Raw genomic sequence first — 14170 nt, 5'->3', positions numbered from 1 at the left:
ATTTTTATTGTATGCCTTCCCTTCATTTTTGATCTTTTTTTTTATATTTCTTATATTTTGTTTCAGCAACATTTTTTGTACGTAAATTTCTATATGGTGTAAAACCTATAGCATAAAAATAGCGTCATAATTTTCTCTTTTTTGTAATATAATAACTGTTACAAAATAGATTATATTAACATATAATGTCAAAGGTATTTTTACAACACCATATAATTTAAAAGAAGTTCTCTGCAACAACAAAAAATCTAAATTAGTACCAAAATTACCACCCTGGGGTGTACAAGCTTATTCATTCATCTGGCCGAAATTTATATTGGCTAACAAAAAATAGAATTTTGCAAGAAGCATCAAACACTAAATAAATTGCCTAAACAGCAAATGTCATGCTTCTGAGCAAACAAGTATTGAAATGAATGTTACAGTATATTCAAGAAGATACACCCAAAAACACTATCTATAAATGAACGTGTCATTTCAGAAACACCATATGTCAAAAAAAGCAACTTTTGGGAAATGAGAAAAATCATTTTAGTTTTTCATAAAAGGTGTTAATGATTTTCAAAAAATTACCAAATGTACTTAATGGTAAAGTTGTTTTAAAATTTTGAAAAAAAAATTACATTACATCTTTTTAGGAGTTTTTTATTTGACCGACTTATGTTGTTTCTAAATAAACATAAATGACATTAAAATCAAGAAAAAGTTATTTTAAGCTATTGATTTTTAGAAATAAAGACAAAAATTAACAATTCAGTTTTTCTCATATTTATGTATAAAATAATACTTATATTTATGTGTAATATAATACTTATATTTATGTATAATATAGTATAAATACTTTTGGTACCATGAAAGAAACTTTTTATAGATAAAGTAGTGTCCATTTTATGATGAAAATTTGTAAGGTAATGTTTAAACTAGAGAGGCTCAAACTTTGGACCAGCTTTGTCTACAGTGGGCCAAGTCAGAATCTGGTCATAAAACTCTTTAATATCTTCATCATCTGGAATGTACGGCATAAGTTTATAGATGTCAGCAATCTTCTTATTGTTGATTGAGATTTTTTTATAAAATTGAGGCCACCAGTTCTTAAAATCTGCAATGTCAGCATTTTTCAAAATTTCATTTGAATTTTTTGAAAAATTCTAAAAATGTATATTTCTTGGTGGTCGTTAGAATCAGACCATTATAATCTTTTGAAATATAAATCCTATTAGTTTTCTGGATTTTTCTTTTCAAGACAGAAAAGTCATGATCGCAAGGAAGATAGAGAGTGACCTTTCGCAGGAAAATATTGGTCTACACTCTTAACCTTGTTTAGTAATACTAGTGCTGAACATAGCCTAATCAGGGTGTGGTTTTTGTTTTGATCCCACACCCGCCAGAAAACACATGCAACTCTTCTACATCATTGCAGCAAGATTCTATATATTTTAATAGAAAGGAGCAAATTTGTCAGGTCCTTTTGCACCAACCCCTTCATGATACAAAAAAAATTTGATACTATTATCTCGAAAGTTGTGTATGCAGAAAACACTAACAGTCAGCTGCCTGAGGTAAAAAATTTCTTGAACTGGTATGCGAGGAAGTTGCAAATTTTGCATATATAACTATACAAATCCCTCTTTTTTATTTTATCATCATCTTGACATTTTTGTGCAATTTCTTTAATTTTTCTGAAAAACATTCTGGCTCTGCAAATATGAGCCATTTTCTCAACAGATGTAGCAGTCTTAATATTGTCGCTTAAATATTTACTTTTAATTTTTACCTGTAACTCATCACATGTGAAGCATGTGTCAACTTGAGGTAATCCAAACCTCAAGAAAAATTGCTGTTTAAATATTTTCAAATTTTAATTTACATTGATTCCAGGATTCTTCTGTTGAAACGCCTTGTGCATTTTATAAACAGAAAGTTTTTCATTAAGAAAATGTGTTTCAGTATTTCCATAGTGAGTTATTTTAGTTGGATAAGCAGTGGGTTTATTCACCATGTTTATGACACTTTCAGGTTTAGCATTTCCTGAATTACTTCCTTCATGTTCAACATAGGGGAGTTGTTCTGTCTTCAATTAGTTGCCCAGATTTCATAATCTGTTACTTGTCACAGAGTGAATGTTTATAAAAGCCAAACTGCATACCTGGTTTTTTCCAGTTGTTAGACCTTGTTCTGGCTCTGAAGACTCATTAAAGGGCTTTCGGCTTTTCCTTTGCTTAACCTCAGCAGTACACATCAACAACTGCAGATAGCAATTTGGTTCGTTTTTAGTTTTAAGACTAATAAACTTGTTGAATACCCTTAGTTATTTATCTTCTCCAATGCCTTTAAAACACTTTTTTCTGTACTTTAAAAAAGCAAAAGAAAATAAGTTAGTAAGATGTACTCCAAGGAATTCAAAGACAAGGAAAAAGAGTTAAATTACTTCAGTTAAGTATAGATAAAATAGCAGTTACTCTAGGTTAAATTAGGCTATACAAAATTTAGCTTATTTAGGTTATACTAGGTAGGTTAAGTAGACCTAAACAACTTTTTATTGTAAAAAAAAACCTTGATAACCCTAGTATTATAGAAATTATAAGGCATGTATTCCTACAAATTTGGTTGCTTTAATTTTTACATATTTTAGCAAAAGACTCAGCCATTAGGGCGTTGAAAATATTACTTGTCTGTTAGATAAGTAACAGTAAAAACAAAAACAAATATTAACTTGTCAATCTTGGTTTTCCTTTAGATGGTTTATCTTCTTATCAGCATAGTTTGTATAGGGGCTTCCATTGACGCAAGCTTTCTTTATTATTTAACATTTGTAGATAGACTTGTTTACTACTCTTATTTTCCTCTTTTTTTTTGTGCATGTTTTGTTATTAGACTTCATTGTTATATCATTGTTAAATCTGAAATCTCATAAGAATATTAGCCCTAAGAATAATATAGTTAAATAGTTACACTGAATCAAGTGAATGAACTTGATTCAGTGTAACTATTTAACTATATTATTCTTAGGGCTATGGTTTTTATTCTATTCATGTGAGAATTACTTGTACTAAATTAATCTCCGAGGGAATAATTTCCAAAAACAATTATTGTTTTGCAATCATTATTGGTTTTCTTACAACTGATTGTCCAAAGTGATGCAATTGTTAATGATTATCAAAAACAAATATTGCAAACGATTATTCGAAAGGAAATTTGATTGTGTAATCATTACAACTTCTATTTGCGCTGATTTATGATTCTAGATTTGGCTGCGTTAGCTGTTCCATAGAGAAACACCATTAGTCAGTGACTTAAGGTGTTTCTGAAATCAACTGTAATTCAAGCTTGCAATTTAAGGCATAATGAAAGCCCTGACAAATGTGATTTTTTAAAGGAACTTGTGTCTACCCTTAGATAACACGATCCCGTTCTTAACTCATTTTTGTCCAAAAATGACTTATGGTGTTTTTGAAATGATAACTATTATGAGAAGAAAATAATAATACTCTTGAATTTAATTTTACACAAACATATCAAGAAGTTACACAATCCAGCGCAGTTAAAAAAGGGAGGCTTTGAGAATTGCTTCAAATCGTTGGAGACCATTAAAGAAAATTATAAAATAACAAGATAATTTTGATTTACATCAAATTTGTATGGTCTTTCCTAATAGGCACAAAATGTGGTAATGCAAATTTTATGTGGTTACAAAATAAAAATGCTATGAATACATTATTCCAGCTCCATCAGAGAAAATCTGAAACAATTTATCAGAGGGAAATAGCTACGTGTCTTTAAACTTAGCACACTTTTAATTGTGAGGTAATCTGCTTGACTTTTCCAAACAAACCCTGAAATGCTTTATCAATATATGCACTATTACTTTTTAACTCAAAAAGTATATTTTTATTGCTATGACAAAACCGTTGGCAACATTTGGTCTGTATGCTCTAAGCTACATGACTTTTGAATTATCAATTGCCTCAAATGTAAAGTGTATTAAATTGATTTGAAATTTATGTGCTGGATACTTGACCGTTGGAAATCAAAATTTCTAGCAGAAACACCAGACGATTGGAGAAATGTTTTCCAGATCTGTCACAAAAAACCGAGCCATTTGATATAAAAAAACACGATACGAGACAAGTTTCTGAAATTTACAGAGTTTTTAAAGTCAAACTTCTTGGTTGTTTGTCCATTTAAGATATATTTAGAAAATTTGAAATATTAAAGGCTAGTTATAATTTAATTATATATGTTAATTATTTAATTATGTAGGGAAAACTGTATTGAAATGTATTGTTTTATGTGTCACCCCATATTTCTAAATCAAAAATTAAAGTGTTTGATAAACAGAAACAAGCATGCATATATCTGTTGCCCCTTTTTTGTTAAAAACTAAAAGACTTATTGAAGCTAAGCAATTTCTAAGTAAGCAAAACATGACATTTGATCTCATTGCTAACTATATTGAATAGTTAAAATTATACTGAAAAATCTATTTGATATTTATTTGAAAATAAAAATGATCATTTATTTTTATTAACGTTTTGTTCTCAATGGGGTGTTTGTCTGGTTTATACATACTCGATACAAAGTGATAGATTACAGTCAGTATGATAATTAAATGAGGTTGGAAAAAGAGATAATGTTGCAATAGTAATTTCTATAAAATTTAAAAAAACTTCTCAAGTTTTTTGATTTTATTGAAACTTTTTAATGGACACACACACATACACACGTACATTTATACATATACATATATATATATATACATGCAAAACTAAACTTTAAATTTTAAAAGTAAACATTAAGATAATATAACTTTTTTTTTTATTAGATCAACGTATAGAGCCCGTGTATAATCTTTACGGTGTTGTTAATCATACCGGAGGAACACTTGGCGGGCATTATACTTCATTTGTGAAACATCCGGACACTGGGAGCTGGCACATATATAACGATTCAATGTAGTTGTTTATTTAATTGATTTTTTTTTTTTTTTGCGCGTTATAAAGATAAAAATATTAAACTTAATGTTTGTGATTTTTCTAATTTTTATTATTTTTTGAATGTAATTTTTAGAGTCGGTGAAACATCTGTTTCTCGCCTAATATCAGCATCAGCATATCTTCTTTTTTACGAGTTATCCTCTACGTGACTCAGAAGAATCGTATTTTATTTATTTATTGTGTATTTATACTTTTATAGAGGTATATTTATTTAAAGTAATATCTGTTTGTACGCGTTAGTACACGCAGATGTTTGGATCGAACAAAGTACTGAAATATTTCGCAGTGATACGCATGATAGATGTATTTAAATGAAATTGACCGCTGTCTTTTGAAGACTTTTTTATCTCACATGCATACATACATGTATATATAAATATATATAGTTTTTATATAAAGATTTTATACTATTTTAAAAGCGATACTTGGGTTTATGCTCTATTTATAAATATAGATTTTTACCTAAATAACTAATATTTTTGTTTTTGCTGCTTTGCTTCAATTTAAAAAAATGTTTTCTTTTGGCTTGGGGTGCCTGTCATGCATCGAAACTATCTTTTGAATAGACCTAAAAAATTCGAATTAAATTTTTGATTTTCTTTTTAACGTATTGGTCATTTTTTCTTTTGCTTATCCTCTGACCAATTTTTTTCCATCTTTTTTAATTTCTTTATTATCATTATTTTTTTTTTAGTCTTTTGCTTTCTTTCATAATTACTATTTTTAATATTATTCAAAATAATAAAGTATCTTGATATAATGGCCCGCTAGTCGCTTTCTTACAGCAAACACAACGACGCTTGAAGATGTTTTTCACCTCAATAAATTAAATTCTGGTATTGACAAATTTGGCAAAACTTATATCGGATAACGACATCCAAACTTGTCATTAAAAATTGTTTATAACATATTTATAACATATCGTCTATTGACTAGTAAAACTCATCAAGTGACACTGCAGCTAATTTGAGATAATCGAGTTTTAGTTAGTTTTACTTGCCGTAAGAACTTGCAAAACAGCAATTAATGATATTTACGCACTTAGTGACTTTTTGTTGCAATATGTTGGTAATATTTGGACATCATAGTCAATAAAAGTTAATTTTCCATAAAACTGTACTTAATAAGTTTTACTTGTCAACCGACAATGTAGACAAAAATACTTAATTAAAACTAATAAAATCATTAACCGCATTATTTTTATCAATTGCTCTAACGCTTTTCGCTATAAAATAATAACTAAGGTCAGGTACGGTGCGGTAAGAACAGTTAATATAAGATATGTTTGAGTTAATATTAGTATTATGTATGTTTTTTAGTGTAACGGTAAGTGTATCAAAATATATTGAAACTGAATGTCTAGCAATTACAGCTCTTGCAGTTTTACATTGTCGGCAATTATGGCTGTCATATTGTTGCAAACATAAATAATTTCATCAAATCAAGGTCAGGGAAATTGTTTTAAAATTTTAAATCAGTGTCACTTTAAAATTTGCTTTTAAAGTGACACTGATTTAAAATAATATTCTGATAGTTTTGTGTCTACAATTCGGACACATCCTGTCCGAATCGTCTTTCACTAGCAGACACAAAACTATCAAAAGGTTTTTTCTAATCTGTCATGATGCTTATAATGTCATGATGTTAAGAATTTGTAGTCTTTTTTTTTTGGAATTCGACTTGATCTGCTCTCCAGGGATTTTTTTATTGCTCTTGTTGTGCAGATTACCATACGGTATACTATACATACAGTGCTGGCAAAAAGTTTTGCAACAAGGCACAATTTTACACAAATCAATGTTTGCAATGTGTACACAAATGCAAAAAGTCTTGCAACATAATTACTTTTCATAATTACTTCCAAAAACAAAAATACTTCCAAAAATATTATACTTTCACCAAAAACAAGTTCAATTATTTTTATTACATTGTATCATCATTTTAAACAGATGTACTATTATTATTTGGTAGGATATCCTTTGTTTTTTAACACAGCACTAATTCGTTTGGGCATGGATTTGGCAAGATTTTCACATAGTCCTGATGTAATTTCTGTACACCATACATGACGGATAGCATTTTTTAAACCATCTAATGAACTGCTGTTCTTAGCAGATACACGCTTCTTGATTAACACCCAAATATTTTCAATTGAGTTAAGATCTGGAGAATTTCCAGGCCAATCAAGCAACTGTATGTTTTTTGATCCAAGCCACTGCTTCACAGACTTCGCAGTGTGGCATAGTGCTGAATCATGTTGAAAAATTGTGCACTGATAAATAATCATGAAATTGATTAGAGGTTCATCCAAAACGTTGAGGTACTTTTTTGCATTCATAGTTTCTCCTTTGGGCAAAAAGTATAAATCTCCGAGGCCATGAGTAGAAAAACAACCCCACACCATTACAGAAGGTGAATGCTTCACAGTTTTGCATGTGTATTTAGGATTGGTAGGATTAGAACTAGTAGGTCGACGAACAAAAAGCTTAACATCAGAGAACTGACTAAACATGGACTCATTACTAAACATCACCTGTGTCCACTGCTCTTCTGTCCAATCTTGATGCTTCTTGCAGAACTCTATGCGCTCTTTTCTCATCTTTTCAGTTACTAATAGCTTCTTAAATGGCCTTCGTGCAGGTAAGTTTAATTCCGCAGAAAGTCTGTGACGGATTGTGCGCTTTGAGACATTAGAAAGTGTTGGTATGCTGTTCTGTATGTCACCAGAGGTTATTGAAGGATTCATCTTGACCATTGTTACCATCCTCAGGTCAGTACGCTGTGAAGTGACTCTAGGACGTCCAAACCTCTTATTAGGAGACAGGGGGATAACCTGCTTTACAACACGCCAAATTGTAATGCGTTCAACCATGTAAATTAATGCAATGTCTGCATGAGACATACCACTTTAAGCAAGACATTGAATGCATGCTTTTTCTTCTTTACTAAGCTACCGAATCTTAGCCATGATTTTCACTGAATTAACTGTTTAAGCTACAAAATTGTCCTTATAAATATATTTATACCTAAAGATAAAAATATAAGATAATAACACTGAGCCTACTGGCGTGGAAACATTGACTTGTGTAAAATTGTGCCTTGTTGCAAGACTTTTTGCCAGCACTGTACTGTTAGTTGTGATATCCTTTAAGACATTTTTTTTTCAACATGTTCATACAAATAAAAAATAAAAACACAAAGAAACGTTTTCATAACATTAAAAAAAGTAAACGATTTATATAAACAAACAGGAGGTCAAAAAAATATATAGTTGACCAAAATCATCACAATCTTTTCGTAGAACCTTTATTTGGGCTTTTAACAAGTTTAAAGTAAAAAAAAAAAATCTTCATTACACATTTAGAGTAAAAGACCATAAATAGAATAAAATCCTATAAATATAAATTAAGTTAAATAAAAAATAAAACATAATATACAAAATTAGGTTTAACAAAAAGATTTTTCAAAAAGTTTTGTATTAAATCAAAGGGATTAATTCGTGTTAATTTCAAAGACATCATATGTTTTTAAAATTTCTCATTTTACATGAAACTTACCAGCCACGACTGCTAAAATACCATGCATATATACGACTACCTTGTTTACACTTATAAATTCTCATATTCTATCCGATTGTTCTTGTATATTTGCTAATATTTATGTCTTACTGTCTTTTTTAACTAGAAATAATTGTTTAAAACATAAAAAAGTTACAAAAGGATTTAAATCGCAACTACTGAAAATTTTTTGATAATTAGTGGAAATGTGAGTGGGAGTAACTAAAAACGAGTGTTATATACCAGTGATATTATAACTGTAATATGTGATATATTACATTGAAAATCTACATAAGGGTTTTAAGCAAGCAATTTAAGCTAAAAAAATAAAAGTATAATATTTTGAGTGTTTTTCAAGGACATGTAAAAACCGTTATTTTGTTATTTAAGTCAGTTTAATACAAACAAATTTCCACAAATCACTTCTCACAATTATTAAAATTTCAAAAATATGCACGGAATATAATTATATATCTAAAAAAAAATTGAAATGGGTGATTATTTTACAGTTAAAGTTTCAAGCCAATACTTTTGTAACTAACAATTAAAATTATCTACACCTGTCACCTCCGATATCACCCCGCTTTACGGCACTCAATGTAATAAGCGCAATTAATGAAATAATGTACAAACATATTATTTTAGTATTTAATATAAAGTATAACAATTTTAAACAATTTTTTATTTTATATTGATAAACTCGATACATCAGAACAATTATCTTACTAACTTTTAGTTGGCAGTATTTAATATAGGGAAGCCAATATAAATTTTTGTCAACAAGTATTTATATGTTTTTCAACAAGATTTTATATATTCTTGCTTTTTTATTTGTTTATTATTTAAAAGTACATTTGGTAATTTAAGGGGAAGATTATATTCTTACATTTTTCTATGAAATTAGGTTAAAAAAATACATTATAGTACTTTATTCAGCAATGTCTTCAACAACATGGAACAAAATTAACTCGATTGATGAAGAACCCGCTGCTATATTAAAAAATATTTTCATTTTCTTTTAAACTATAATAATAAATTGTAAAATATGTTTCTTATGTTAACCAAATAAAACACACTTGTTATATATATATATGTATATATATATATATATATATATATATATATATATATATATATATATATATATATATATATATATATATATATATATATATATATATATATATATATATATATATATATATATATACATATATATATATATATATATATATGCATACATTTATTGTATGGGTTTCTATTTATATAATAGTCTAAAAGATCCTTGCTTTAAAGCAGTTAGTCTTACTATTATATATACGTAAGTGTATATATATGACTAAAAAAAATATCTTTACATTATCATGTATAATATTGTGAAATTAAAAGAGCGTTCAATACGTAAACTAAAGCTATATAGTATATATATTACTGTTACCCGCAATACCAGGAATTAGCTAGACGCTAATGTTCATAATACCTAGATATATATGAAGTAGAGTGATATAATTGTTAATAGTTGTTAGTTAGGTTTGTTGCGAGGTTTGTAATTTTTTAAAAAGAATTTTCATAGCGGCACTTTAAAATAGTATTGGTCCTTTTATTTAGCAATTCCTGAGGTTTTGGATACGATATAACAGCAAATTTCTCATTTAGACATACTGGGTGCCTTTTGGTATTTTTTTGAGCAAGGGGTACAGATTTCTTGTGTAAGTGATGGTTGTGTGACGCAGTTAAATGACAAATGTCCTTTATGTCGATGCAGTTATAAAAAATACATTAAAGCCTATTTTTTGTTCTTTATTAAATATAAATCTCTGTTAGATATTTTAAAAGTTTACATAGAATATTGTGCGTAAAATTTTAGTGATTGTAAACATAGAATTTATGCACGATAGTGTATATATATGAATGAACAAATTGTCTTCATATTATTATGTATAATATTGTAAAGAGTAAAATTGTTTGAATAAAATAAATTGAAAGAGTGCTCAATAAGTAAACTAGAGCTATATAGTATATATGTTACTGTTACCTGCTGAACCAGAATTCAGCTAAACACTAATGTTTGTTATATAATATAATTATTATTGCAACTCTGAGTTTCATGTTTTACCACAATCTAAAGGCAAGTAATAAAATTTAATTTTTGCAACAATATTCAGTTGACGTCACTGTTTATATTTGTACTTGAGATCGTAACGTGACAAAAATTGTGCAGTATTTAGGTTAATGTTATTATTAACTTGTTTTTAGTTAACAAATATTTGTGACAGAGTTACCATTATGAGATTAACTGCTTTCGAGCAGTTAATCTCATTATTGTACATATATACGTAAGTGTATACAGTATAAGTGTATATGTGAATAAAGAAAATATCTTTATATTATCATCTATAATATTGTATAATTAAAAGAGAGCTGAATAGGTAAACTAGAGCTATATAGTATATGTGTCACTGTTACCCGCAGTACCAAGAATTAGCTAATTAGTAACTTTTAAGTTAGCCCAGAGATATATGAAGTGAAGTAATATTGTTGTTAATAGTTGTTTGTTAGGTTTGTAGCGAGCTTTTATTATTTTTTAATATGATTTTATTTTCGTGCGGTATTTTGACATATTTTCATTCATTTTACTTACCAGTTTCTTAGGTTTGATACGATGCTAATTTCTCATATAGAAATAGTGAGAATCTTTCGGAAATATTTGAGCACAGACTTCTTGTGTATGTGATGACGCAATTATCTAACTATTTTTTCGAAGTTTAAATAAGAAATTATATGCCATAAACCAATTATTTATCGTATTTAATTTAAAAATCATGTCTATGTAGAGTTGTGTAATGGTATTGTTAAAAAGAAAAAGATTTGTATCAACTGCAAATGTAATAGAAGATTTCGTAATTAAGCGGCTATTATGAATCACGTGATGCAATGTTTTTCTCGGGAGGGCAAAAATGTAAACAAACCAATAATAAACATATAAGAAAAAGATAAGAAATAATACATCAGGTAAATAACAAATAAATAACAAATAAGAAAAAATACATCAGGTGTGTAATTTTAAAAATGATATACGTTTACAAAAATAAACACAAATAAAATAAAAGTCGAAAAAAATTTAGTAAAGAATATTTTATTTATACTTTTACCTCAATAAAATAGAAAAAGATACAAACCAAAAAATTATTCTTATTAAAGCAGTGAGTTTTTGCAAAGAATTTATTTGCTTTCTTATTGTTTAAAAATAATTCTGTATAATATAACTTTGGTTATTCTCTTAATTTTTAATTAAGTTTTAATTATCTTTTTGTTTGAATATTTATTATCATAATGTGTTCATTACTAAGTTTTTACTGTTTACTATCTCAGTTAAAAAAACGTTATGGTTAATGATCGCTGTGTAGTTGGTATTTGCAATAACGATAAACGTTATCCAGAGCGTTACGAAATACATAGTAACGTTAAATCTGGAAAATTATGTTTCCACAAATTGCCTGTTGATGGAAAAACAAGAAAATCATGGATTCATGCAGTTTCTAAAGGGCGAAAACACTTTGTTATACCTAAATATTTTAAAATCTGCTCTAATCATTTTGTCGATGGCATGCCCACTTATGAAAATCCTAACCCAACACTCTTTTTGACATACACCATGAATGTTCAATGTACTCCGGAAAAAAAACAATCAAGACCTCCTCCAAAAATCAGAACAACTTCTATTGTAAAACCTGTTTCGTCAAAAATGATTGAATCTATTAACTCTAACTCGGATACACTTACAGCTGAAGAGTTGTCAGATCTTATGATTGTTTCTTCAGACGAAGAAAGCTTAATATCGTTCGAACTAACTCCATATGTTAGTGGCGATGCAGTTGCAGCAGAATTATTACACATCTCCGACTCTCCCAAAGAATTATTACACCCCGCCTCTCCCAAAGAAAAAGACACTGTAAATCCAATTTTGTCTAAGAATAAAGCAAGCTACAGTGTTAAAAATAATATAGAGCCTACTCTATTATCAACATATACTGCTTTACAGTTTTGTCATATTACTAGGGACTCAGATGTATCGACTTTTACAGGTTTACAAAATGCAAAAATGTTTCAAAATGTTTTCAATTATGTCAAGCACAAAGCAGCAGTTATGAAATACTGGGATGGAAATAAGAGAACAAATCGATTACGAAAAACCATGTCCAGTGTTGAATCCGTCGAGCAGCTACACTTATCAGAAGATTATACTATTAGCGATAACTTATTTCCTATGAGAAAAAGCGGACCTAAAAGAAAAATCTCACTGGAACAGGAATTTCTTTTAGTTATGATGAGATTACGTTTGGGTCTTTTAATTGAAGATTTAGCTTTCCGCTTTTGTATATCAGCTGGAACAGTTTCCCAAATTATTATTACATGGGTAATATTGTTATCTAAAGAGTTGGACAGCCTAATCTTGTAGCCTAGCCGGAATACAATTCGAGCAACTATGCCAAACTGTTTTAAGCGATTATATCCAAAAGTGAGAACAATTATAGATTGTTCTGAAATATTTTTTGAAACATCAAGTGCTCTTGATGTTCAAGCTTGTATGTGGAGTGACTATAAACATCATGCAACAGTCAAATTTTTAATAGCAATAACTCCGAATGGAGCCATTTCATGGCTGTCTCCCCTTTATGGTGGACGTGTCTCTGACATTTTTATTGTCAGAAATAGTGGTTTTCTTGATATACTTGAGCCCTATGACCAAGTTATGGCAGATCGTGGCTTTAAAATAAGGACAGACCTTGCATATAAACAGTGTACTCTTTGTATACCTCCACGTGCTGTTAAAGGAATTCAAATGTCAAAAGAAGAAGTTCGAGAAACATCAAACATTGCTAATGTACGCATTTATGTGAAGCAAGCAATAAAAATGATAAAACATTTCCGTATTTTAAAAATAACACAGCCATTACTATACCTACCTATCATGAATAATATATACTACGCGTATGTGCTGCTATATCAAACTTGAGAAAACCATTAGTTTCTAAATAGTTCATTAAACAAATTTAGTTTACTAAATAGTTTTTTTATTGTATAATATAATGTTCCACTGTCCAAACTTTAGGTTATTATTATAACATGAGTTTATATCAACTAGGGTTTGAAAGATGTGTAAAAAATAATTTTTTTTTTAAACCAAACCAGCCCCGAAAAAACTTTTTTTTGAAAATCTTTTGAAAATGCAGAAAGAATTTAAAAAAATGTAAATAAAAACAACATATTTATCTACAATTCTTAATAAAATATCCATTGAAGATTTAAGCTAAACATAAACTAGACATTGAGCACATGCAACAAACCCTGTCTAGATCTGCTATTAACTCATATTTTTTTTTTTTAAATTTTGACATGAACAGTGAAACCAAGCGCAACATACTTCACATTGAATACTGCTAAATTCATTAAATTCTTTAACATTGATTTCTGGATCTTCGAGTATAAGTTTATCGCATTTTCCACAGAATGTTATAGGTTTTATTAGTAATAATGCTGGAGAAACATATGTTTTGAAAAAAATATCCTAATTTATTTTCACCGTATCCCAGAGCTCTTGATCAAATTCGATTACTT

The 14170-nt window shown here is 28.7% G+C and overlaps 3 protein-coding genes across 5 annotated transcripts in view; all 3 read left to right on the top strand.

The window, feature by feature from the left end:
* The window catches only part of LOC101237324 (ubiquitin carboxyl-terminal hydrolase 2), a 28287-nt gene extending 22822 nt beyond the window's left edge, over nucleotides 1–5465 (top strand). For 2 of the 3 annotated variants that reach the window (XM_065787464.1, XM_065787462.1), the window contains 2 exons: nucleotides 4823–4952; nucleotides 5068–5465. In XM_065787464.1, the coding sequence (XP_065643536.1) occupies nucleotides 4823–4952; nucleotides 5068–5143 (206 nt within the window). In that variant the 3' untranslated portion in view covers nucleotides 5144–5465. The remainder of the gene's footprint in view (nucleotides 1–4822; nucleotides 4953–5067) is intronic. The other variant, XM_065787463.1, reaches the window with a different exon arrangement.
* A 5978-nt stretch (nucleotides 5466–11443) lies between these two features.
* Nucleotides 11444–13713, top strand: LOC136075134 (uncharacterized). Its single transcript, XM_065787461.1, has 2 exons — nucleotides 11444–11563; nucleotides 11924–13713. The coding sequence occupies exon 2, from the start codon at nucleotides 11937–11939 to the stop codon at nucleotides 13008–13010; it is 1074 nt and encodes a 357-aa protein (XP_065643533.1). The 5' UTR covers nucleotides 11444–11563; nucleotides 11924–11936; the 3' UTR covers nucleotides 13011–13713.
* LOC136074139 (uncharacterized) lies at nucleotides 13038–13568 on the top strand. The gene has a single exon (XM_065786441.1). The coding sequence runs from the start codon at nucleotides 13038–13040 to the stop codon at nucleotides 13566–13568; it is 531 nt and encodes a 176-aa protein (XP_065642513.1).
* Nucleotides 13714–14170: the final 457 nt, after the last annotated feature.

Source organism: Hydra vulgaris, chromosome 01 (assembly GCF_038396675.1).
Source record: "Hydra vulgaris chromosome 01, alternate assembly HydraT2T_AEP".
Taxonomy (NCBI): domain Eukaryota; kingdom Metazoa; phylum Cnidaria; class Hydrozoa; order Anthoathecata; family Hydridae; genus Hydra; species Hydra vulgaris.
This window is presented reverse-complemented; position numbering and strand designations above follow the sequence as displayed.